This window comes from Botryllus schlosseri, chromosome 15 (assembly GCF_051294905.1).
Source record: "Botryllus schlosseri isolate E-star chromosome 15, Bs_hap1, whole genome shotgun sequence".
Lineage (NCBI taxonomy): Eukaryota > Metazoa > Chordata > Ascidiacea > Stolidobranchia > Styelidae > Botryllus > Botryllus schlosseri.
The window spans coordinates 7,920,780-7,947,129 of record NC_137250.1 but is presented as its reverse complement, the minus strand read 5'-3'; the positions used below and the strand labels follow the sequence as shown (position 1 = coordinate 7,947,129).

Genomic DNA, 26,350 nt, shown 5'->3' with positions numbered 1-26,350 from the left:
TGTATCAATATTGATAAGAATGTTTCACTGAATATGAGCCAATTGTGATATACGCCGTTTATAGAATTCAGTATGCTGAATTTTGTACTTACAAATTGATTGCGTTATCTGGCTACATCGTTCGTTCTCCAGGAAAAGAATTCCTCTTGGACTATGTGCTGGCTATCCCAGAAGATTCCTACAACGCGGCGGTTCTCGATGTTTTGCCTCTGGATTTGTCGAGGAAATACTTTGAATGTTACGCGATCGGACCACAGGTAATGCCACCCAGCACCGTTATCCGAGTGTAGGCGCTCGAAATAGCGAATTGTTTTTAGGGAGCCGTGGAAACGCCCGAAGAGCTTCCCGAATTATGTAAGGATGCTGTTTTCGCGCTGACCACAGATTTCAACGACGGGGCTTTGCTGTGCGATTGTTCGGGCGAAGGAACGATCGGCGGGGCAGATGCTGATTGCGAGGTAAGGGTCGGCGTGGTGTCAAATGCCGGAGTTTTTATCGCTAGCCGTCTAAGTAGCCATCGTTGCTACTTGAGTAAAAGTAACATTGTAAATTCTTACTAGAGCACAAGTAGAAGTAGAGGTTTCGGAAGCAAGTATTCTAAACCTGGTTTTGTCTAAAAATTGAAAAAACTGTATAGTAGGTAGACGGGTTGAATTTTAACCTCTTCGGTAAATACTGCAAGCAGGCAGAAACCACTCTCGACTACTATGAATATGTAGAAGTACTCGGTCACTGATAACATCGTAAATTTCTAATAAAGTACAAGATAGCGGTGATGGTGAAGGGCCTGACTTCTTGATAGGTTGGTCGTGGGTTCAATCCCCGAGTCAGACCAAAGACCCGATTACTAACACTGGTATCCATGGCTTCCCCGTTCGGCGCTCAGCATTACCGGGATAGCATGGAGGGGGGTGCAAGACTTAGAAAACCTTACAAGGCTATATTTGCACCTTCCTTGTCCAGCGGTATATGCGCATTATGCATTCATGGTATGCATATCATGCACAGATCATGCGCATGTGCAGCATGAGTCTGTCTCGATCTGAAATTTTGGTTGCAACCCACTTACTGGAAAGGGAAAATGAGACTAAGCATATTTCCATTTGGTATTTCCAGGACCACGGCGGCCAGTGCCCGTGCAAGCCCGGTGTGATCGGACGAAAATGCGACACGTGCAAAATCGGCTACTTTGGATTTCCTGACTGTCAACCTTGCAACTGCAACGGCTCGCTATGCGACGAAGTAAGCGAGAGCAGATTTATTTTCGCGTGCACCGTCGAGATGCTCTGAGCTGACCATAGAGATAAGGCCATCTAGTCTGCACCACCTTTTTTTGTTCCGTGCTATCCTACGAATTAAGCCGTTCTCTCAAGTTTCAACCATTGTCTGAGTTACACACCCCAAAAAGATTGGAATTGGAATTACTGAATTTGCGAAAATATGCAATTGCATTGATTTCCTAGTTTGAAAGAAATGGAACAAAAATCAAGTAGTTCAGTAACTTCAGCTCATGTCAAATTAGAGTGTTCATTCGCATAGTATGAAAATGGAAAATGTCTGTACACCGATCTTGATTTGTTTCGTACTATACAGTTGTCCTTCAACATTTTCAGGAAAACCAGAAATTGAAATTCAAATTAGAGCATTGAAACCATGGATTATAATTAGACTCCCGACAAGGGACCCTACTATAAATATTCTGCACTCTCTTTCACACAGATCAGCGGCAACTGCATCTGCCCACCGAACACGGTCCAGCCCGGCTGCAACGCCTGCCTTCCGTTCACCCACTCGTTCCACCCCCTGGCGGGGTGCGTGCCCTGCGCCTGCCGGCCCGAGGGCGTCGAAAACGCCGCAGACCTGGGATGCAGCCAAGAAAACGGCCAGTGCCGTTGCAAGGAGAACGTGGAGGGCATACGTTGCGATAGGTGCGCGAGCGGGTACTTTGATTTTCCGAACTGCAGGCCGTGCGTGTGTAACGCCGGTGGGATTAAGCAAGACGGGTGCGATGCCGAGAGCGGGCAGTGTATTTGCAAGGAGAACGTGGAGGGGCAGCAGTGCGACAGATGCAAGCAGGTGCGCGGGTTGTGCATAGTATATATATTAGCGTATAAGGTAGGATTGTTCAAAAATAGCTTTCAAATTTTACCGACCAGTTGATGAAAATGCCAAGTTATTGGGGTCAAATTTTGGACTAGAAAAATATAGTATTTATGGTGGGAAATTCCATCATTTATTAATTATAAAATTACGCACCGTATAAAATATTTCTTCAAATTGAAGATATTCTACTCCAATAACTTCGAAGAGCTTCTTGGAGGTGCAGAACTTCAATATACAATTAAATAGTATATTCATATTGAAATGAACCCGAATATTTTTGGCTGACGCTCGTCAGTGGTAATCGTCATCAACTAGTAGAGAATTGGAAAGAACATTGTATATTAACAATCGTATCTCTTATTTGAGATTTCAGTCCATGCTGGTGACGTCATATTTTGTGATACGATTGTTGATATACAATGTTCTTCTCAATTCTCCACTAGTTGCTGACGATTACCCCTGATGAGTGTCAGCCGAAAATTTTCGGGTTCATTTCAATATGAATATACTATTCAATTCCAATAACTTCGCTCGCACTGGTTGGAATTGAGCCTAGTTTGTTATGCATCATATTTTTAAACAACCTCACCATTTTATGTGGTTGTCAGTAAAGTTTGAAAATCAATTTTACAACAAACTTGGCGTCTCTATCTCTCTATCAGTATTTTGGCTTTGAGTTGTTAAGTGGTAGTGGCCTAGTGGGAGTAGTGTACAAAACATAACCACTTCACTAAGTGCAAGACTGCAAGAAACATAATCATACTTCCTTAACTGTGAATAAGCAGATGTACTTTGCTACTGACCGCCACTGGACACAATAACGTCGTGACACTTGGATATCCTACTCTTGAGCGTATTGATCAAGTTAGGGTTAGGTTTGGGTGATAGGGTAAGGGTTCATTTGTGGGTTCGTGTTAGTGTTTGAAAGTCTCATGCTTGGCTGTCGGTTTTCATTGTGTCACACGCTCTAAATGCCGTGCCATCGAAAATCTCTTCCTCTGGTCGTTGTTGTGGGGTAGCTCATGGTGTTTAGACTACATTGTTCGTTTTACACCACGCCGACATTCTTAATTACGGTTCCTGATCTTGTGAAATGTCATGTGATCGCGTAAGACCGCAGACCGCATCTAGTCTGAAAAGACACTAAAATATGGTTTGTTACTCTTTATTTCCATTTATAGGGCCTTGTACATGTACATACAGAAATATTCATAGCAAGCTATGGATATAGGGAGTTGTATTGTGATATGGGGATATCGACTGTCTAGAATTGAATATTTCAAATCAATTTGTAAAGCATGCTCATTGCTCAATGTACAATATGCATGCAAAATGTAATGTCGCCCGTACACTCGAAATCTCTCAATTTCGAATCTGTAATTCCTTCTCTCATTGACACAGGGTGCTTTCCACCTCGACGCCAACAATCCGCTGGGCTGCACGGCTTGCTTCTGTTTTGGCGTCACCTCGGAGTGCGCCGCCACGCAGTTTCCGTTGAAGGAGATCGTGGACATGGACGGCTGGGGCCTGCTCAACATGAAAACGTAAGCTTTGTTCTTTCGCATCATCTGAGCAAGAGTAACAACGGAGATGGAGTGTGTCAGCACTTTGGTCCGTGGACTACTTATTTCAAGGGGTGTTGAAACTACAACTATTAATTGTAAAACTACATTGTCCTTACTTTTTATGTCACAAAACACTCCATTTGGTGAAGGAATTGGTAACCTCTCTTTTTTGGCCCCAGTTACAACTTTCTTCATAGCATTGCGGCTGTCATGACCTTTTTTTCTCAAATTACGAATGACAAATGTCTCCACCGCGAAAAGCTTGGCATGTTCCGCACTATACTATGCTCCTGTAGAATTTTCAGGAAACGGGAAATTAGGCGACAATTAGAATTAGAACATAGAATTACTTCACAGATTAGATTGGATTTAGATTGTCCAAATCTGTCTGTGGTCTCTCCAGACCCTTTTCTGCCCCCATGCCCAACGTCCTGAAGATATTGGCATCTTTACAGAGACAATCCGGAAGTGGTCAGAAACAGCGACACCGTGTCGGTAGACGTCATTGAAAACGGCGGGGCAAAAGATCAAGCCGTCTTATACTGGGACGCCCCACAGGCTTACCTGGACAAAAAGATCGGGTCCTACGGCGGGCTTCTCACTTTCGCGACCGGGGCCGATTTGGAAATAACGGAAGGCGGACGCGGCGATAATCCTAGCGCAGGCGAAGGCCCGTCGCGACTAACTGCCCCGGGGCCATCTGTGATTCTGGAAGAAGGACGGGGTCTCGTCATCGAATGGACCAACCGAGACAGGGACAGTGATACCGGCCCGCAATCCGTCAGGCTTATCGAAAGCAACTTCGTACACAAGGATTCGGGTAATAATATTAGTTTTTAGCAGTGGTTTTTAAACTTTAATAACATGGCTAACCCCTACTGCAATTTCGAAAGAAGTCATCTCCGTTCAACAGGTGAATTATGCAAACCCACGACAAAATTTTACATTTAGATTCTACAGACTTGTCAAACCTATATTTTTTACTTCCTTGCAGTAGTTTGAAGTGTATTGGAAGTAGAGTTGTGATGACTCGGGTCAATTTGTGTAGGCTATGACTCGAGACTAGGACGTCCAAGTCAGGTAGTCAATTCCAGTAACTTCGAAGAATAGTAAAGTGACCACATTATTGATATTTCGTCTATCAGTCTTGATACTTGGAGAACAGGGCCAGAAACTGTTCAAACTGAGCAAAGTAACAATATTATGAATGCGAGCCATTCTATATCAATCGAGCAGAGTTGAAAAAAGTGGGTTGCACCGGATTGAACTCAAAACTGAACATATGACTTGAACTCGAACTCGATTCAAAACACTATGACTCAGACTCGACCCTCTACTCACTGACTTGCACTCGGACTTGACTCGGTGGTGAATTGAAAATGACTCGACTTGACTCGAATCAAAACTATACAAGTGTGATTGACTTACAACTCGGAACCTTGTGACTTGGTTACAACCTTTCTTCGAAATCACTACTGCACTTGTGACAGAGTAGTAGTTTACGGCGTTACTTCTACTTCTGGAGAAGCTACGGCCTTACCTTTATGCGAGAAAGAGCTGGCATTATCTTCTTGGTTGTCGCATAAAAGGTACATATTTTGACATTTGATCTTTTGATATCATCTGAAGTAGGTCAACAAACGGCAAATTTAGCTTTGTGGTGAAGAATTGGCGTAATCTTTGTGGTTGAGCGAAAGGTATACATTTGAACTTCCAATATGATTCTTATTGTTGTGACGTCGTAATGAGCGATTCGAATACTCGACTCGAAGATTAATACTTGATTTGAAATTGAATCAAAATCAGGCTCTTGATTTTTCCCAGCTTCATTAGTTTACCTTGCGACGAAAGGTACGCGCTCTAACGCTGTCTGCGTGTCCCAGGTGTTGCTGTGACGAGAGAAGAGATGATGGTGGTCTTGGAACGACTGGCGTCGCTACGGATACGGGCGACGGAGTATGCCGATCCCTTGGCGGTCAGCCTGACTGGCGTCAGCATGACCACTACGGATTACGAAGCTGTGCGCGGGTCTGGAGAAGTGATACCGACTGTGGAGATGTGCACTTGTCCCCAGGGTAGGTTATTTTCAATGAATATATATGTTTATTTTTCGATACTGTTTTTACGGTGCAAGTGTCTGATGTCGTGTTTTTCGGCGATCGTGTTTTATTCAATATTTAAACAGTATTTTAGTTGTACATTGTAAATACGTCAACTGGGTCTGTTTTTTGACCACTTTTTTCTTCACCATTATCAATTTTTCAGGCGTCTGCTGGACCGGAATTTTCGAATTTTATATTCAATTTTGAACAATATTTTATTTGTACACATACTTGCTGGGTCGTTTTTTCGTCGAAGAATATTTTCACTTTATTCTCGATATATCAATTATGGACATTTTTTTCGACTATTATTTTTTTGATTTCAATTTTCGAAATATTTCAATTCGCACAGGCTATGAAGGCGATTCCTGCGAGCTGTGCGGTCCAGGCACCTACCGAGACGACACCGGCCCGTACCTCGGCTACTGCCTTGAATGCGACTGTTACGGACACTGCGACAGCTGCGCCAGTCCCATTACCGGTATCGACTGCAAGCACCATACCGTGAGTCGATTTGGCAAAGTTACTTATGCGATTTTTGATTTGACTTGTTTGTCGTGCGGCAGGCCGGGGATCATTGCCAGATATGCGAGGATGGATACATCGGCGATGCCACTAGCGGTGAGGCAGATGCTTGCCAGCCGTGCCCATGTCCGTTTCCTAACGAAGAAGGCAATTTCGCGACGAAATGTGAATACGACGAATGTGAGATTCATGTCATATTTTCGAAACTTAATGAGACATAGGACAATTAACATGTACGATTGTACGTTTTAAGTTCGTCCAACAATTTAGACAACAGTAAAATTGTGACTCTATAGTTTTTTACTTCAGTAACACACAGCAATGATATACTTCAGTAACACACAGCAATGATAGCTACACCTCAATTGTAGAACTATTTATTACCGTTTTGACACTATCTGCCACATGTATTATCAGGCTACGTATGTAGTGTTCCAGGTTCCAACTAGAGCATTATGACGTAGTTAGTGCCACAGATTTTGTTGACAAATAAGAAGACACTCATTTTCCCAAGTTCAACTGGCGTTATTTTCCTTGCGAGGCTCAATACTCGAATAAGACAGGCGCTCGACTTTGTGCAGCCTGCATTGGTTCTGTGTACTGGACTGTGTACTTTATTGGATATTGAATATAAAAGTATCTAGTACAACACTGTGCAATCGCATGCGATGAGTATTTGATTTTTCCGTATTCCGTAGGTGCTTGTTGCATAATATTGGAAACGATGTGTTTCTGTGGAGATTTGCATAAGATATATATCACTCTGTCGGTAATCTGGTTAGCCTTTTTAATGCAAAAATTCATTATTTTTAAATGCCTCACCTTGTTATTTTAGCAAAGAATGTTATCTGCACGTGCCAACCGGGATACACCGGCGAAAAATGCGACCAATGCGAAGCGGGATATTTCGGTAACCCGACGGTGATCGGAGGCGATTGTACGAGGTGCAACTGCCACGGAAACTTAGATCCGAATTTGGTCATGGAGACGTGCGACCCCATCACTGGTGGGTGGTTTTGTTGTTCCGCACTATTGTGTGTTGGTAAATTAGTATATCTGACTCGTGCAGCGATCATAGGCGCTCAGTACCGAAGCACTATACAGAAGTAGTCAAGTGGATTCGGAGTGCTTGCGGTAATTAATCTGTTAATTGGGTTTTTCACTACTGCTACTTCGTCTTGAACAGACTTGAACAGTGTTAGTATGTTTTCGAATATTTCACCTATTTGTAGTGCCGTTAGTCATTTACCTCTACGGAAATATATCAAGTAGCTTTTCTTGTGACAATTTTGGTCAAAATAATGGTGCAAACTTAATCCAAAGTTACTTTCTACTTATGTTTAGTAAGTAGGTTCAAGTATTGTTTGAGTAAGTTCAGTAAGTTTTCCTAAACGCTGCCAAGTAAAAGTGGGTCTAGTCGTAAACTATAGCCGTGTGACGTAGGTAAGTTGTGCAAATCTGCGAAATCTGCTACACTACTCAACTCTCTCAGTTTGTTTCATGACCAGAGGACATAGTCACACGCCTTATTTCTCGTTCAGGCCAGTGCAAAGAGTGCCAAGGCAACACCGGGGGTAGATATTGCGAAAAGTGCGAGGAGGGTTTCTACGGCGACGCGCTCATTGCGAAGAACTGCACGGCGTGCCCATGCGACGAATGCGGCACCCTGCAATGTGACGACAAGTACGGTCACTGCGCTTGCAAGTCGCACGTCATTGGCTTCAACTGCGACCGTTGCGAACCAGGTGTGATTGATTGATTTACCGAGAAATACGTTTCTGTCAAATCATCGTCATTAGGGCAATTTTTTTTACCTACTAAGCAGAAGATTTTGACCTAAAAAATAAAAATTTTGACATTTGTTGACCTAAAAATTTGTTATTTTGACCTCATGTATGTAAATTAGGTGTTTTCGCACATAATGTTAAAATTGTACCACTTATCTTCATGTCTGGTTGAAACTGTCTGTCCTTACTAAGTAGTCTGACCTGAAAAAAACTTTTTGAATTGAAAACTCACTTTTTACATGAAAAAACTTGTATTTTAACGAAATCTGGCCCTATGAAGAATTCCAGTAGTTACATCACCTATTATGGTAGAAATAATTAAAATTTGTTGGTAGTACAACGAAAGATACTTTCCTACATTCTCGGGTAGAATGTGTCTGTCCTAATTAAGTAGCTTGCCAAGAATGGAGAAAGAACGTTCAACAGCAGCTGTTGTTGGCTGGCACCACTGAAGTTGTGGATACACTGCTGGTGACAAACCGTGTTCCTTCATTCTGACAATGTTGTCTACATCACAATTTTTCATCATGCGCTTCTTGATATAAGAACCTTGCAATGCCCAAAGTTGCCCTAGTCATAACGATATAAAACCGGTAAAGCAATATGAGCAAAAGCAAAAATAAAGTGTATTTCTCGTTTTGCTTGTCACGGCTAGTGGGAGAATTGACATTTTTTTCTTGTTAATTTTTCAAGTCGTTGGTTCTAAAGGGATGACAGCTGCACTGCACTTTGTATTTGGTGAATAACTAAGTAGGCTAAATACTTGAACATATAAGGTCTGCATTAGGACCATGGCCCACCAGTCAAGTAGCCCTGCTCCAGGCCAAGGTGGGCGTCTCCAAGCCGTTCTATGTCTTTCAATCTTTTCCATTTATTGCAAGTTTGCAGTGTTTTCAGATGTTAATATTACTAAACTGAACTAGTTATAATTTTAAACTACTTCTGTCTGATTAAAAGACTACTCCCACGTTTTTTCAGCACCCTCCTATCTTCATTATGTCACAACTAACGGACAGATTCTAACTTTTCGCAGGATACTGGAACCTTAAGACTTGCTCAGGATGCCAGGACTGCAACTGCGGCGTTGGCGCTATCGATAACGATTGCAACCCGGATTCTGGGATGTGCGAGTGCGCTCCCAACGTGATCGGACAGCGGTGCGACAAGTGCGCCCCGGGACACTGGGACTACTCCTCTGTGGGGTGCAAACGTGAGAGGGATTTCTGCTTTGTTGAATTTAGAATGTTGCTTACGGCTATTCAAAATCGAGTGACTACAGACTTCGAGAGTTCTCAAATTGTATATTCATAAAAGATAAGCCAATGAGCCAAGTTCGACTTTGGCAGTGTGAGATGATGTCTTTTACCGTTATTGTTGTGCGTTGAAGCAGATCATAAATATGTAAAATTCTCAGTATAAATGTTATATTTAACACATACATGAATCACACCGTCGAAGATTGAAATACAAATTTCAAGCTGGCGATGTTTGTCTTTCATCCTGAATATATTCATTACAATTATGAATTCTGTCATGACCTGCTATCGCTGTAGATGCCAAGTTTTGTGCACTCGATTGTAAGATTATTAAAGCGACAATACGTAATAATCCAATGTTCATTGGCTGTGTTTTGAAGATTATGGGGATTGCTTAAGATCCTTCTAAATACTTTTGGTAAACGATAATATGCAGGCTTTGACGATTTCGATTTTTTTCAGCCTGCAATTGTCGAAACGACGGAGACTGCAACCCTGTTAACGGCGCGTGCGCCTGCCCGCCAGGGATAACCGGCCCTCAATGCGACCAGTGCAAACTAGACAGACACGTCCTGTCGCCGAGCGGACTCGAGTGCGAAAGTGAGAGCTCATATTCGAATACAAATTTGTCTACTATGTATAAATGTATTTTGACACAAAATGCGATAGTGTAATTGGAGAGAGTCTTGAAGGTACAGAACTTAATATACAATTGGATATTATATTCAATATTCATATTGAAGTGAACTGGAATATTTTGGTTGACACTAGTCAGCGTTAAACGTCATCAACTTCTAGACATTTCAAAAGAACTTCGTATATCAACCAGGGTTGTAATGACTCGAGTCGTGATTTTTTGATGACTCGACCTGACTCGAGTCATTTTTTCGAATTCGTATATCAACTGTCGTGTTTGACGTCATCTTTGGTGATACAACTGTTGGTTGATATACAAATTCCTTTCGAAATCTCTCTGTTGTGTGCTGCATTTGACGTCTTGTTTGGTGATAGGAATCCTGACATAGAAAGTTCTTCTAAATTCTCATTACTGGCAATCATCCCTGACACATGACCACATTAAGAAGTTGTGCTTGCCTGAGTCGCAGGATGGCATCATCAAGATTTAGTCATATATAGATGTCTGAGATTGATTCTTGTCCCGTTTTCTCGCTAGGTTGCGACACTTGCGTGCACGACTTGCTGGACGATATTGAACCGCTGTCCGGGGCAGTGCGTAGCTCTGCAAGGAAACTGTCCAACGTGTCTGCGGGCGTGGCCGCGGCTAAACGATTCGAGGGGTTGCAGCGGCAAGGCGATGAAGTGGCGGTGAGAATGTTGCTTTTTTTAGGCACGGCCTTTGCTAACCACTGATTCTTCATTCGTTGACCCCGATCGAGTGGAGTCATTTTAACCGTTTTTTTATTGCAATGTTTGATGGTTTGAACGTTTCGATTTCACAGGTTGACGTCCAAATTCACGAAGAAGCTATGGACTACGCCGAAGAGGAGGCCAACAAGATGTTGGAAGCGTCGTCAAACTCGGGGGCTGAAGTCGAAACTGGAAGTGGAGATGAATCGGTAATGATACTGTTTACGGTTGTCTCAATGCCCCGTTGTTTACCCGGATGTGTCCGAATAGGGCCTGGTATGTGTACTCGAAAAATCTGAATCGAGTGTTAATTCAAAGGTTTCGAGTCCAACTTATGCGCTCCTAGCCACTAAGGACGGAGATCATTAAGTTAGCTGACTTGGGAGAATGCTAATCATGTGATCAAAAACTGCTCATCGTGGCGCGTTTTAGGCGTAGATCATAAAGTTTGCTGATCCGGAAGAATGCCAATTGCAGGGTTGTAACCAAGTCGCGAGGCTCCGAGTCGTAAGTCAATCTCACTTTTATAAGTTTCGACTCGATTGCGGGAAGGCTGACTTGAAAAGGGGTCAACGCCAACAGATTTTCGACAACCGGGCGGTTCTCTTGGGAGTGGAGTTTGAAAAATGATCTTTTCGTTTATTCTTTTTATTCAATCCAATAATACTTCCCGTGATTTTTTTTGAATTACCCGTTCTCTGGTCCTCTAATATGTCTATTGTGACTAGAGGTCGACCGATATTGATTTTTACAGGCCGATACCGATATATCGGCTCACTCACACAGCTGATGCCAATATCATTAACCGATATTAATATGGAAGGAGCAGAGAACAATTTCACCAAAAATATTATATAATAGGCAAGATGGCACTTGTACAGGCCACAGAAAGCTGAACAACAAACGAGAAAACTGAAATTGAAAAGAATAATTGCCTAATTGCGCGCATTCGATGAAATTCGGGATAACCCAAGAAGCAAAATATGATACAGAATTGCAGATCAGTCCAGAAAAGGTAGATTGTAATGCAGGAAGCATAGTTTCTCTGCATGCTCACCCAGCTAAACCGATCCTGCAAGGTTGAATCTGTCATATATCGCCCTCTGCGTCGTCGATTTCATGAGATTGAGAACACGGAGCATAAAATTTTTTTCAAGTATAAAATATCGGCCGCGATATCGGCCTTCATAGGCCTCGATAATCGGCCATGTCGATAATCAGTCAACCTCAAATTGTAACATCTTGTGAAAATGTCCTACTTTGCGGATCTAAAAATATGGTAACCCGATTTTATGTTTTCGCTACTTGCCGATCCATATTTTTGGTGTAGGAATAGTCAAACGTCTTCCTTTGGTTTCAGGAAAGTTCCGGAGCGCTGCCAGCGCCTATCATTGGGGAGAACGGTGATATCGACACATACATCGCGTTGCGCGATGAGGTGGAAAGCACTGATGCTAGGGTGGGTTGATACGAACATGCCAAGGAGTGATGATTTTGATATCCTGATCCTGTACATTACTAGTTTTCTCCAGTAATGCCCGTTTCCTGCCGGTCTGTCAAATACATATCAGAATTTTATTTCCTGAAATTCCGATTTAGAAGTTTGGAATGTAGTTTTCTGTGTGGTTCCGTGATACAGAGCTCGTGGTCTACTTTGGACGTTCGTCACAATGGTGGGAAGTGTTGAACAAAAATACTTCAAACAAACTTCGGTAAACGCCTACCCTTAACAGGATAATATAGGCTACAGCAAACCGCGATGTCGCATTTCTTTTAAAGGATACTGAGCCATCACAATCAAGTCGGTGGTCTTCCACGGGTCCTTGCTAGTTCCGCCACTTATACATATCTAATATCAAAAAGGCAGTATGAAATGAAGGTCTCAATATTACATTTGAGTTGGATACATTTGTCGGAATTAAAGAGCTAGGCTTAATTTTAATGTTTGCAACATTTATTTTGAAGTTTTTCTAATGTTTTAGACTAATTGTACTTATATTTCAGGGTTTCCAGTTTTAGGTACAATTCGCAATCCTTGATGGATGGATTTTCTATATTTTTGAATGAATTAATTACCGACTGAATTAACCCCCCATATTAATGATAGTACTGCCAGGTATGACTGTTCTGGGATGTAACATGAATGATTTATTTTCAGATCGGAGCCGTGTGCAACAAGTCTCAGGAGGTTTTGGAAGTTGTGACGTTGACGAACAGCAAGATCACCGATTTAGTTGGTAACGCGACCCAGGCCGCCGACGATGTTGAAATGTTTTCGGAAGACGCCAAAGATCTTTTGGACAAGGTATGCGGCAGTTTTCGGCGAAAAAATACAGCATCGACTCTTGCAATGCCGACTGATACGCTCATAGCATCGCATTCTCATCTCATTATGTTCTCATTACCCAATAATTCAATATCGTTAGACTCCGAAGATGTTTATGTTGCAAGGGAGAAGATCATCGCGAAAGGTTTGCTTCTCCAAGTTTTTTTGTTTGTTTGAGGTCTGCCTGCACCGTGTTTCACAGTTGTTTTTTTACTGTCGGACGCATGGTTTTGTGTGGCGGCATTCCTTTTTGCGAAGACTTGTCTGAATTCGATGGGTTTTCTTCTGATGTGTTCTCCTGACATTTTGTACTCAAAATATGGAGTAGAAGGGGGTTTCTTCTCCATTACAACCAAAAGTAGCGATTTGGTCGCTGGGTCGCATACTTTAGCAGTCAATTGTTGGTTACTGCTTTCCAAATCGCTGTCTACATTTTCGAGACATTTTCAAGACATTACAAATGGGTGTAATCTTTTAAAATATTCGTTAAACATAACGCAGGTGATAGGTCACCCGGTGATTTTGATGATTTCATCTGTAGACTTGGTGGATATTCAGTTACCGTCATAGAGGGGCTATGTTGCCCAGTTGGTATGACAATTGATGCAAACATATATCCCATAAGTATCTTTTTAACAACTCGCAAAGTTGGTAGTTTTTTCAAAAAACTGCTAAGTTTAAGTAGCCTAAAAACGTAAACTCATTAAGTGGTGCAAATAGACAGTCTGTAAAAGCATAAGTACTTTTTTGCTGACCCCAACTCTAACGGTGCATAATGCCATGCGGCTGGTATCTAAATAAATCCCCTACAGTTTGAGCTAGCTAAGATTACGTGAACCGGTAACGCTATTTGGATTGCTATTCTAATTCGTTAAAATTAGGGCAAGTTTTTGTTGCAGTCAAATCCCGTGGAAAGTTGCACCTATTTTCATCGAAGTTGCAGTAAAAAGTTGCGTTTAAGGTTGAACGAAAAAGTGGTATTTATGGACAAGTTCCTTGAAATTATTAGAGTAGCATAACTCAATGTTGGCGACTTCTACAAAATCTATAGCCTGAAGATATTGACCCAGTGAAAACATACTATTCAGCGGTCTAGCCTGAATGTACGTCGAATCAGAAATGACCTCAAGTTTGAACGAAGGTGATGTAATCAAGAGATCTTTTCACATATAGTGCCGAATATTTCCAGCAAATAGTTAGTTGCATAAAACATCGAAAAAGTTGCATAAATTCGCATGAAAAATCGAAAAAAGTCGCATGAAAAAAATGAAGAAAAGTTGCAAAAAGTTGCAATATGAGATTCCTCCAAACAGCTGAAAACACCATACTACATAACTTCTTAATGTTTAGGAAGCTGTCGGAAGTTGTAAAAAAAGTTGCAAAAGTTGCAAAAACTTGCCCTAGTAGAAATGAATGCTTGGTTCGTAAACTCAGACACTCGTATTGAGCACGGACTTCACTGTTTTTCTCGGTTTTGTCGTCACGAGCATATTATGGCATGCGTCTTCCTGTGTCGAATCACATTATGCAGTACTGGAATCTGCTATCCCCAATGTTGACTGAAATCCATGTGCTCCCGGTCCCGAGTTTTGTTGCGAGTAACCAAATTCACTTTGTTAATCCGCGCAGCTTGCTGCCGAGAGCACTGGGGACAGCGATGAATATCTGCGAAATTTGGCTAACGCAAAGATGCTGATTGCTCGGATGAAGGAGCGTTCGTTTGAAGTCATGCAGGGCGTCGCTGACTTGGAGGTGATCGAGGCGGAAATCTGTGAGTGGGCACTATTCTGTTTACTCCAACTGCTAAAGTATCACTGCGCTGTGAATATTATTTGGTCTCAAATTAGAGTTGAGAGTGAAATTCATCCGGAGAAAGCCAATTTGACAATCTTGCTTATCTCCATCTTGGCTTCAGTTCGAATGCGGTGACTTTCTGAGGAAAATAGCTGCGGCCAGAATTTTTTTACGATTCCAACTTAATTTAAGACCACATTATGTTTAGGGCGCTGTGCCCCTTCGAAACTACATCAAAGAGCACTTTCAGACCTTCGATTTCTGCTTTCGCTTCACCAGTTTAGACCAGACTTGGAAAACTTGATGATTCTAGTTGTCTAGTTAGACCAGGGGTTCTCAGCCCTTTCTTGGCCATGGCCCATTTTCCGGTTTGAAAATGTGCTGTGGCCCACCTCTTATCTTAGTGTCATAATCCTGTTCAATACCTGGTAATCGACGGCTCCGATATGCCTATTTGCCTAAAATATGCGCATTTTTCTCTTAATTTACTGATGATATTTAAATCTAGACCTCTAGGGACAAGAAATCACGCAAAGCGCAACGAAAATTTTTAAGTTGAATAAATATCCTTCAACAAATGACCAACGAAATAATCTTGGACCCCTTCGAGCTCTGCAATAGGTGGTTAGGGTGCGGCAGTTACGGTCCTGGTAGATCTTATTATTTTCAATTATGGCAATTTTTTTTTCTTGCAATAATACGACCTGCCGAAGTACAGTAAATCTATACTTCAATTACACTTCATTCCGAGTTTATTGCACACCCTTTCAACGGTATATGACATATGACCCTGCCGGAATACTTGGTTACTTCACCATTACTTTCCAGTTATCATATACTCGAAATTACTTTAGTTACAGTTATCCGTAGGTTGTCATAGCCAGTGGAAAATGCCGCCGTTTGTCCCTCCCATTTTTGACTTGTACAGCAGACTCCATACGTGCCACTACGTCTCATAAGAGTCGGATGGAAAGTTATGAATATTTTTCTAGTGTTTAACATAACAAATATAACTAAACTTACATTAATTCTAAAACTTTCTAAATAGCTTTGTAGCCCACCTCCAAATGCTCTGTGGCCCACCAGTTGGCCATGGCCCACTCGTTGAGAACCCCCGAGTTAAACGAATTAGAACAAAATGCCTGTTATCTACTAATTCTGATCTAATTTGTGAAAGGCTGAAAATTTCCTAGCAGTACAATCGTACGTCTCCGTTCCAGTGTACCAGCAAGTCAACGTCAACTTCAGCGTGCCGGCCAGCGATCTGCAAGAACGGTGGAACAACGTCAGCGACGCGTTGGCTGAGAAAAGCGACAAGATGAAGGAGATGCGTCACCGTCTGAACAACGCCAGCAATCTGGTCACCGAGATCGACGCGCTCAACGCCGCGAATCTGAAAGCTTTGGGCGTCGCCAGGGACGCGATCGCAGGTAAATAGGTCGTCATGACATCACGATTGTCACTCGTCTTCGGTGTAACATTCCCATTCTAATCTATCAATACAACATCGATGCAATCGCATTCATCATTATAATAGTCTGATGTCGAAATCGAAAACTGCCCAATTCAATGTGACCAATTAACCAAGTGTCGTATTCTACAACTCACGCTCATATTCAGTGGAAAAGTAATTTTATAATTTAATAATACAATATCAACACATCACTTACCCATTAATAGCACTTCGCACGTTTTCAGTGCCAAGCGCACACTCATATTTACTGAAACATTTAGTTTGTAATCTCACGATGAAAGCTATTTCATTATATGGGTAATGCCGAGTTCACAAACTACAGTAGTCACCAACTGACGTATATCACTTTTTCACACTTATATTCGGTGAACCATTCATTTTCTTATACATACCATATTGATGCATCTCTTTCGTATAATAGCTATTTATGTTAAATTGTAATGCGAAATTCACAAAGTAGTGCGAGATAGCTGAAGAAGTATATTACGTTAGTAAATGCATCAAATACTGTTTATGGCCTCTATGCTTTTAACTTGAGGCTCACATTTTTGTACGATTTATGCCTTGTATATGTGGATGAATACATTATTACCGTATCGACTCAGGAATTCGGCCCCCTAAGTACTTCATTTGCCTATATCCGGCCCTCTGACTGGAGAAATTGCCCGCCCCTGTCCTATATGGTCACTAGCCACACCGTAAACAGATATACTATAAGCATACGAGAGGAAGTTGCGGAAAAATACAATACCTAGTGCGCTTTTTAGTTAACTCGGTCGATACTGTTTGCAGTATTTCGTCTTGAAATCACCTGTGATAGCGTAGTGGTATAATCCGTAGGTACAACATCAACGGGTTGTGGTTAAGCCTAGAAGTGGGCCGTGCTACAAGTCGACAGTTACGGAAATAAAAAATAAGGAATATCGGCCTGGTGTAAATAACCATAGTAGTCGAAAAGCACCATGAATACCACAAACAACAGCATCACGAGCTGGTTACTAATTCACGGAGTTACGTATTGACAGACATCAACGCCCAGTGGGCCGAGGTGGTGGAAATGATCGACGACATGAAGGCATCGATAAACCGAGGCGATTTGAACGTGGAAGTGATCGGCACCGAAGACCTGAAAACCGTGATGAAGTCTTTGGAAGCTGTCCTCGCCGAATACACGGAAGGGCTGGAGGGCATGGAGGCGCTTGTCAATGAGGTACGCGTGGCCAGCACAGGGCGGTCGAAGTAGTTTGATTTTCTGCTCGAGTAGAATTGGAGCATGGTGCTCGGGTAGAAGTAGGAGTTGGAATATTCAAGACTCGTCAAGACATAAGCAAGGGCTGAGTAAAAGTGACTCGACTCTGTGTAATATAGTGTTTCCAAAAAAATGAAACTGAAAAGTAGAGGCCTAAAATGGTATAAGATCGTAAGCACTTGAACATGCGGTACAGATAGGCATGACATCCTCTGGTGTGTAAGTAAAACGGTAGCTATTCTAGGCAAAGTGTTGCCAAAGGAAACTGAAAACAGTACAGCCGAAGTGCTAGTTGACAATACCTACTTGAAGTATTTTGTTACTATTGAAATGTCGCCAGAGATATTATTGTGATAGAACCCAACAGGCGGAAAGCAAAGTATGTTTTTGACCTTGTGTTTCAGTCGATAGCCCACGCTGCAAGGCTGAGCAATGACGCGGACGAATTGAAACGCATCGTCGACGAGACGAAGAACGACCCGCGCAACCTGCGAGCCTACGAAGCCTCGAACCGATACCAAGACATCGTCAATAAACTAGAGGAAGCTAGCGCTGCGGCCAACGACGCAGACGTGGTATGGTGCAGTGTCTGTAGCAATTACTGTAACGGCGCACGGTGGTTTTCAAAGTGGGGGCGGGCTACAAACTGTTCCATTGGGGGGCACCGTAGAAATATGTTACTTGACTGTAAAGAAGAAACATACGAATGTCTGTTCATGTCCGTCATCATGCTAGACACACTCAATCTGAATATCTGTTCAGTGCCATGCAAGGAAGGAGTTTTTTAACCAATCAATCAGCAAACAAGCGAGAGTTACCGAGCACAAGTTAAAAACTCAACTGAACGCTAGGATTTATCAAAAATAACTGTTTTCTTTTGATTGTACTGCTTGTTCGATAAGATTGTAAGATTGGCTGGAAAAAACGCTACGCACAAAATTTGCCTCGATTCCAGCATGTAAAAGCGAAGCTATTGAGAGTTTACAATTTTTAAATGTACTAAAGAAGTTTAATTTTCTTTCTAAATTGAACTCTTAAAACCATGAAATTGTCAAGTTGTTTGAGAAGACAGTGCGCAGGAAATTTGGCACAATTCCTGTCAGTAGAAGCGAATTTATAGGGGTACAAAATGTTGCAGTCGAATAAAATAGTAGTCATTGTTATTTCATACATATACCCACTTTAAATAATGTTTCAAATCCAAAATTTTGAACATCAATAACTTCGCTTATACTGGTTGGAACTGAGCCGAATTGGCTATGTATTGTTTGTGAACACAACTAAACGATTTCATGAAAACAAGTCTATGACGTTCGTAAGGGGAATTGCCTTGCACGTTTTCTGTCCTTGATATTGTCTGTCCTGAAATTTATACTGTTCCCGGCGAACATGTCAAGAGTTTATTTTGTTTCTCGCAATCATCAACTGCGTTCTCTACGGAATTTGATGTATGGATCTTAATAGGGCTGGGGATTAGGTTATCATAGGAGCATTCATAACCTTTACCCCCAACCAATGTTCCCTTTAATTTTTGACGCATCTGCGCACACCCACTACCTCCCTGCGCAGAGCATTGAAAAACAGTGCGTAACGACTAAAAAAAATGTCATCGCTTTGGATTTTTTGTGCTCAACTCGAGAGTTTCTGTGCGCAGAGACCGTGTCAGCACTGCGCATTTGCGCACGTGCGCAGCTTAGAGGGAACATTGCCCCCAACTATAATCCAACCCTAAACCTCTGATCTAACTTAACCCAACCCTGACCTATTCTAGAGTATGATTTGAGTCGGTAACCTTGCGGTCTTAACCGGTCACAAATCAAAGTTTTGAGGATTAACGCAGTAGATGATCACAAGAAACACTCCAAGATATTGATTATAGAGTATGCTAGACCCAAAATCGGATAACGGCTGCTAAGAAACTAGGGCAGGGGTGGGCAAACTACGGCCCGCGGGCCGCATGCGGCCCGCCACACCGTTCTGTGCGGCCCGCGAGAGTCTAAAGAAACTTTTTAAAAATATTGATGAAATGCATACTAAAAATCGAATTAATGCAGGGACTTGATTAAACTTTTTAGTATATTTCACCATGATATTTTTAAGGAAGTGGTTCTCAAACTGGTGAGCGCGCCCACATCGAGGGGTGAAAGCATCTTAAGAAGGGCGCGAAGCTGAGATCAACTGAAAAAATTTTCGCGCTTTGCGCGATTTACAACCAATTCACAGTTGTTGTTCTGTATTTAGTCTCAATTTCATATTTAAAAATCTCTCATCCACAGTCGTAGCCTTCCATGCCATCAAACTACCCGTTAGGTTTGCTAGCATCCTGGTTGAGTTTTGTAAACTGACGATAAAGGGATAAAGGGGACACGTAATCTTTCACCATCGTAAGGGGGCAAAGTTTGGTCTCTTGCAAAGTTTGAAAATCACTGTTTTAAGGTAAATACTTCCTAGATTATTCTTTATGTTTAATGTCTGGCTCGACAGCCCGATAATAATAGCTCACGCAGTTTGAAAGGTTCAAACTGCTAAAAATCAAAGAAATCCTAAACGAGATTGACGTAATTCGGTTACGAGTGTGATTTCAGATTGGCCACTCCAGTTTCAATTTTGTCAGTGATGTTCTTATAAAAACGATTTGCGCTTGTCGGTAGTTTCGTTCTCTGTATGCGTAGAATTAGGGTATTTATATTTTATCCAAACACAGTAGAAGCGTGTTTGAAGCTAACATGGTTATGATGCTGTCAGCATTGTGTATCCAGGAACTGAATCAAAAGTGAAATTAACAAATCTATGAACCGATCGCTGCTGACAGATTTAAATTTAAATCCTATTTTAAGAATCAGTATCACCGGCTTTCATCCCTATAGTTTTGACAAATTGGTTGTTGAGGTCGACCAGCCTATGAAATCTCGCCACTGTTTCTGGCGCATGTACGATATCATCAACGAAATGCTTGGTTTGTTTTAAATAAGCATCTACATGTCCTAACTATAATCAAATACCAATATTGCGTTTTGGTTTATAATCCCAATTTTATATAGTGCGGCCCGCGAATGAATTCAGATGTTGAATGCGGCCCGCGAGCTCAAAAGTTTGCCCACCCCTGAACTAGGGGATCTAAAAATTTAAATATTTGAATTATTGAAGAAAAAAATTAACTATAAAACTTGTGTGCAATCGCAGACTGCTACCGAAACGGAACGCGAAGTGTCTGAAAATGACTTTGAGGCTGACGCGGATCGCGCTCGCGTCAGCAGCGGAGAATTACTGGAAAACGCGCAGAACCAAAGGACAGATACCGTTCCGGAGGTCCGCACGGATCTCGAGGTACGTAATTGGTACAGCCGGGCAATTACGAATGCCAGCGTGTTAGGCTTCCGCTAAGTATTGTCCTCGTAATCGGGTCGGAAAGCGGTGCATCGGGAAATTCAAGTGTAAATTATAATTCCAGAACGCGCAAAGCAGCGAGAACGTTATCGACGTGAGAGTCAGTGAAGCCACAACAAGGGTGAACGGATACAACGACAGAATAAACAACCTCAACCCAGGTGAGTTTGGAAATGCCAAAAACTGATTATTTCGGTTCTGGCATACCAGCTTGTACTGAACGAGTGGTGAAGTGCTCGTCATGACCATCGCCATCGGCAAAATTGATAGTGTACCCCGTGGCCGCCTGCTGTGTTCTCCACGAAACTACATATGTGGTGCTCGAAAATGACTTACTTTTACACATATCCATTTTGGTAAGTAGAAAGTGGTTTTGGGATACATTGCCACCACTTTGACGCGTGGAATTTTCACGACAGCGCTTCAAATTTTATGATAAAATTATTAGGTTACCTAAAACAGCAGCTTGTACCTTCAATTGTTCCGGCATAATTTGCTGTATTGGCTTCATTTTAAACCTGGACTTCCTGCACGACGTAATCACCAAGTCGTTTTTTTTACCCAAAAACAGTAGATTTTGACGTAAAAAATAATTATGACCATATTTTGATCTCGCGTATACAAATCACGGTTTTCCCGCAGAATGTTAAAATTATACTACTTATCCTAGTCTCTGGTGTCCTTGGAAAGTAGTTGGCCCGAAAAAACGTTTTTGACGCAAAAGCTGACAAAGTTTTACATGAAATACTTGCCTACATTCTCGGGTAGCTTGCCAAGAATGGGGAAAGAACGTTCAACAGCAGCAGTTGTTGGCTGACAACATTGAAGTAGTGCCTGCGTACACTGTTGGTGACACTGACACACCGGGTTAATTCGTTCTGACAATGTTGTCTACATCAGTGGTTCTCAACCTTTTTGACCTCGCGGACCGGTAAGATTTCAAAAAATATTTGGCGGACCGGTGAACTTTCAAAAATTTAAATCAGCCCAATTTAAAGTATACAAACGTTTTATTGCAAATATATAGTACTAGAGAATGACATTTGAAGGGTTTTGACCGCAATTATTATGTTCATGATGGCATCCATGTGATATTACGGTAGTGATCGAGTCTGCCGAGTCGCGGTAAAATTGTCTTGCCCACATAAACGTGCTACCGCCGAGAGTCGTTTACAGTCTTTCGCGCCGAAGGCCGTGGATTTGATAACCCACTCTAACTCGAATAATATTATTCTGTTTGACAATATCGAGAGAAGAAGTGCTTCGGAGTCGAACCAAGCATCTTGTCGCGCTACTTTGCTCATAGCCCACTACCACACACAGACGTAGGCTAGCTGCTCTAGCTACTCGTTACTACGAATAGAACGCGTCGCACACAAACACCCGTCAAAAGTTATACCTGGCCATCCACAAAATTAGGGCCAGAAATGGACTTCTTCACCCCACCCCCAAAGAAACGTTAGTCTTGGGTCATCCACAGGGTGATAAACCAAACTTCTGTGGGTTTCGCCCCCAAGACCCCACAGTTTGATGGATGTTCTCACTAGGACTTGTGAGCAGTGAGCACATTCATTCTACTCAGTGTAGCCAGAGAGTTGATGTAACCTAATCACACCGAGCGCCTAAACTTTCTATATTTTGTGACTGCATATTTATTGCTATAAATTCTTTATCCTATCAGAATGATCAGATTTTCAGGTAGAGCTGAGTGAGGTGTCGTCTTGGAAAATTTAGGGCATGTAATTAATAATTAAACATATTCAAGTGGGCCTGTTGGAATAATTTACTTGGTTACATGTCAATATTTCGTGACCAACTATCTCTTATATAGTGAATAGATATTGAAATCGCCCAGTGTATTAAACTAAGAGACGCACACAATTCCAAATTGGTATTTCTTCACTCGTAAATAATTTGTCCTGTGGGGTACAGATTGTCAGGACAGCAAGATCCGGCGGTAGCCATTGAGGCGCCTATGGACAATTAGACATCTATATATCGAAGTTTTCGGTCAGCAAAGGGCAGACGTTTTCGGCCAAGGTTTTCTCGCTGACGAATGTTTTGGCACACTTTTCTAAGCCCCGTGTTAGCCTAAACTTCATTATGTGTTGGTGCGTTGTTGTGCAGCAATGACAGACGCTGAAATGCCTATTTCTATAAGTCACGCGTATTTCTTGATGGAATGTCACCCAATAAGCAAGACATTTAGTGATGTACAATCGCGCAAGGCGTGGAAAAATTTGAAAAAAGTTCGACAAAGTTTCAAAATACACTCAATAATTTATGTTATTTCACGAAATAATTTTGGGCTCGGCCCCGCTCCAATCGCGGGGTTTGGGATGTGACAGATATAAATGAATTAATCGAAAACGAATGATCGCGAAACTGTGCGGTTTAGTGAGTCAGCTTGTGCTTGTCGCTCGCATGTCGTCAAATGGCACGGCTGTAACTTCATGTCAAATCGAACATGTTTCCAGCCCTAATGTTACCTCACGAAGTTCTGTATTTCGTAACCAATGGAAAAACCTTCAACATACCGCATCTTTAAATTTAGGTATTAAATTGTGATGCACCTCGCGTACCGGCAGTTATGTCGTCGCGGACCGGCGGTTGAGAACCACTGGTCTACATCACAATTTTTCATAATGTGCTTCTTATTGCAAGAACCATGCAATGCCCACGCAGTCTTGCTTCAGTTAGGATGTTGCAGTACGTTGACCATAACACCATGTCAACGTATTTGTTTCATTTGACCATTCAGCTGTAAAGTGTCGAATGATAAGTTCATCGACATTGCAAAATCTGCGATACAAACGAAAAGCAGGGGTCAAAAAATCTTGACTTTGTGAACAAATCTCCCTAGTAATCACGTTATGTAAATGAACTACAGTAGTTTCTGTCCACAAATTAACATCAATTAATAAATTTCATAGTTTGAATCCCAAGTTTTTTTTGCGAGCCACGTTTGACCCGGGTCTGGTCCAAGATCACTACTGCTTCAATTATCAGCGCGAGTACCAGCAGAGTCGGTACTACATGTACTCACGCTCACTGTATTCTGCCAGGCGACGTCGACGAGAATAACCGCGAAACCAAGGACATATCCGACAGAGCGAACGAGCTATCCGACCAGGTCATTGCTCAAGCTCAAGAACTCGAGGATCAAATCAACTCTGCCCCGGACCCGAACGTGGATCTCGGCGGCGAAGTCGACAGCACGAGAGAGAAAGGTATGTCGATTTTAAATCTGTTGAGCTCCTGGCTCTCTCTCATATCTGTATATCATGTGATCATCGCCTTTCTTCTCGTACCACGTAAATTACCATTTGTTAGCAAGTGCATCCCAATTACAAGCGAGACTCGTATGCGATTTCCTACTGTATATTCCAATATCCATGCATATTCGACCAATATATCTCTCCGAGGCAATCTGTCGTTGCATTCACGTTGAAGTTGTCGGATCAAGGACTAACGCAGGGACGTGCGTCTACTACCCTGAGCTAAGTTATCAGACGACCCACCTATCACATGGTGCCCCGAGTGCGATGATTTCAGCTTCAACGAAGGACGAATCGCCTGCTACACAATTGGACTTACATAATGATTCGATTACTCAAATCTGAATAGAGCATGCTACTGATACAATTTGGGTATTGAGAGATTCTTTTCTCAAGTACTGACATACAAGAGTCAATTTATCAATGACATATATATTTTCGATACTATTTTACACTGTTGGAGTCTTGAGACCTTAATTGGTCGTATCTCGCCATACAGATCATGTGGTACAACGCTACATACGTGTGCGATCCACAGCATTGTCACAAAGTGCGATAAAATAGGCATGGTCGGAAAAATATTAAACAATCTTTAATGTGATGTAGAACTGGTATTCCATAAATAAGACAAGACAAGACAATCTGACTTTTATAGTTTTGACTCGAGTCAAGTCGAGTCATTTTCAATTCACCACTGAGTCAAGTCCGACTCCAAGTCAGCAAACAAACAGAGCTTCGAGTCCGAGTCATGGTATTAAGACTCGAGTGCGAGTTTTAAGTCAGTGTGTTGATTGATCAGTTTCCTGTTGAATTCTTGTTTCAACCTCTTTTTATAACTCTTGTCGGTGATATCGAATGGTTTGCATTTATAATATACTTATTATTCTCGTATTTTCATGTGCCGCTACCAATAGATGAAATACCGATAGTGTTGCTTTACTGTTCTTTGAAATTACAATGGAATGTCTGTCTTGGCCATCTTGAGTCCTATGATTTTGTCCGATTCATCCGCAACGAATCACAGATTGACTCGGGTCGAGTTGAGTCATTTCGGTATTTTGAGAAAATGACTCGAGTGGAGTCATTACAACCCTGGTAATTACAACAACTGGAATTATACGGTATTTGCCAGTAACAGTTCAATTCCCAGCCCAGTCCTGTTCATCGCTGCATTGTTTCGACGGGGCTTTTTTTCTCGTTAAGTTCTGGAAGTGGAAAATGATATGTCCGGTGTGGAGGACAAATTGGCCGAAGTGAAGGAAAACGCGGAAGCCGTGGCCTTGCTGCCCGGACGGCTCGGTCTGGACGCGAAGATAGCCATGATCAGGAAAAAGATTGCAATGTCTCGCGACAGGGCCGGAGTGGTATGTGCCTTGCAGAGTCCATTTTACCCCAATTTGTTACCACACTATTAACCCTGCTCTCTTAATACTGCACGGATTTTCTAAACCGCACGGAGTCTTTCAGTTTATTATGAATTTTTAAACCAAGTTTTTGAACTCATTTTTTACCACGTTCTTTTCCTACAATTTTCCCTCAAATTTTTAACCTTGTCACTCTTTGTACTGCTCTCAGCATATTGTGATTTTTTTACCCCGTATGGTTTTCAACTCGTTTGTTGGTGCTTTTGCGGTCCTTTGTACTGACACGGAGGAGTCTTTCGGTCTATTGCAAAATTTCATCACAAGTTTTGTCTGCAATTCTGGCTCAAATTTTTAACCCTCATTTTTGACCGGAAGTTTTTTGCCGCAACATCCGCTCGAATTTTTAAGCCTGTCATTTGTACCGCGCCGAGTTTCCCAGTTTTTATGATTTTGCTAAAATTTTTAACCCTGTTTTTCACCCCATTTTTTTACCGAAGTTTAATCCATTAGCATTTAATCGTCATGATGAATCACTCGGCGAATCCCTGGGGATCATTGGATCACCTGTTAAAGGGGCACTGCGCTCTAAAAATGATGTGGTCTCAAATTGAAGATAAAAACGAAATAAAATTTCTGGCCGCAGCCATTTCCTCCAGAACGCCACCGTAATGGAGCTGCAATTTATTGAAATTTCTACAAGACCAGCTGCCGCGGCTGCTTAACCCGTTACATGGCACGATGTCTTCATCGTCGCACTTGCTCGACGCGATAA

General features: G+C 42.0%; 1 protein-coding gene across 3 annotated transcripts in view; it reads left to right on the top strand.

The window, feature by feature from the left end:
• The window catches only part of LOC145458008 (laminin subunit alpha-5-like), a 57,348-nt gene that overhangs the window by 17,545 nt on the left and 13,453 nt on the right, over window positions 1–26,350 (top strand). For 2 of the 3 annotated variants that reach the window (XM_080336299.1, XM_080336298.1), the window contains exons 23-48: window positions 133–257; window positions 318–458; window positions 1,117–1,242; window positions 1,720–2,076; window positions 3,505–3,647; window positions 4,124–4,488; window positions 5,552–5,743; window positions 6,123–6,274; window positions 6,337–6,475; window positions 7,131–7,301; window positions 7,837–8,040; window positions 9,116–9,292; window positions 9,801–9,938; window positions 10,513–10,664; window positions 10,799–10,915; window positions 12,067–12,165; window positions 12,865–13,011; window positions 13,133–13,177; window positions 14,662–14,803; window positions 16,047–16,256; window positions 17,326–17,510; window positions 17,954–18,124; window positions 20,733–20,876; window positions 21,001–21,097; window positions 24,002–24,166; window positions 25,418–25,578. In XM_080336299.1, the coding sequence (XP_080192425.1) occupies window positions 133–257; window positions 318–458; window positions 1,117–1,242; window positions 1,720–2,076; window positions 3,505–3,647; window positions 4,124–4,488; window positions 5,552–5,743; window positions 6,123–6,274; window positions 6,337–6,475; window positions 7,131–7,301; window positions 7,837–8,040; window positions 9,116–9,292; window positions 9,801–9,938; window positions 10,513–10,664; window positions 10,799–10,915; window positions 12,067–12,165; window positions 12,865–13,011; window positions 13,133–13,177; window positions 14,662–14,803; window positions 16,047–16,256; window positions 17,326–17,510; window positions 17,954–18,124; window positions 20,733–20,876; window positions 21,001–21,097; window positions 24,002–24,166; window positions 25,418–25,578 (4,265 nt within the window). The remainder of the gene's footprint in view (window positions 1–132; window positions 258–317; window positions 459–1,116; window positions 1,243–1,719; window positions 2,077–3,504; window positions 3,648–4,123; window positions 4,489–5,551; window positions 5,744–6,122; window positions 6,275–6,336; window positions 6,476–7,130; window positions 7,302–7,836; window positions 8,041–9,115; window positions 9,293–9,800; window positions 9,939–10,512; window positions 10,665–10,798; window positions 10,916–12,066; window positions 12,166–12,864; window positions 13,012–13,132; window positions 13,178–14,661; window positions 14,804–16,046; window positions 16,257–17,325; window positions 17,511–17,953; window positions 18,125–20,732; window positions 20,877–21,000; window positions 21,098–24,001; window positions 24,167–25,417; window positions 25,579–26,350) is intronic. The other variant, XM_080336301.1, reaches the window with a different exon arrangement.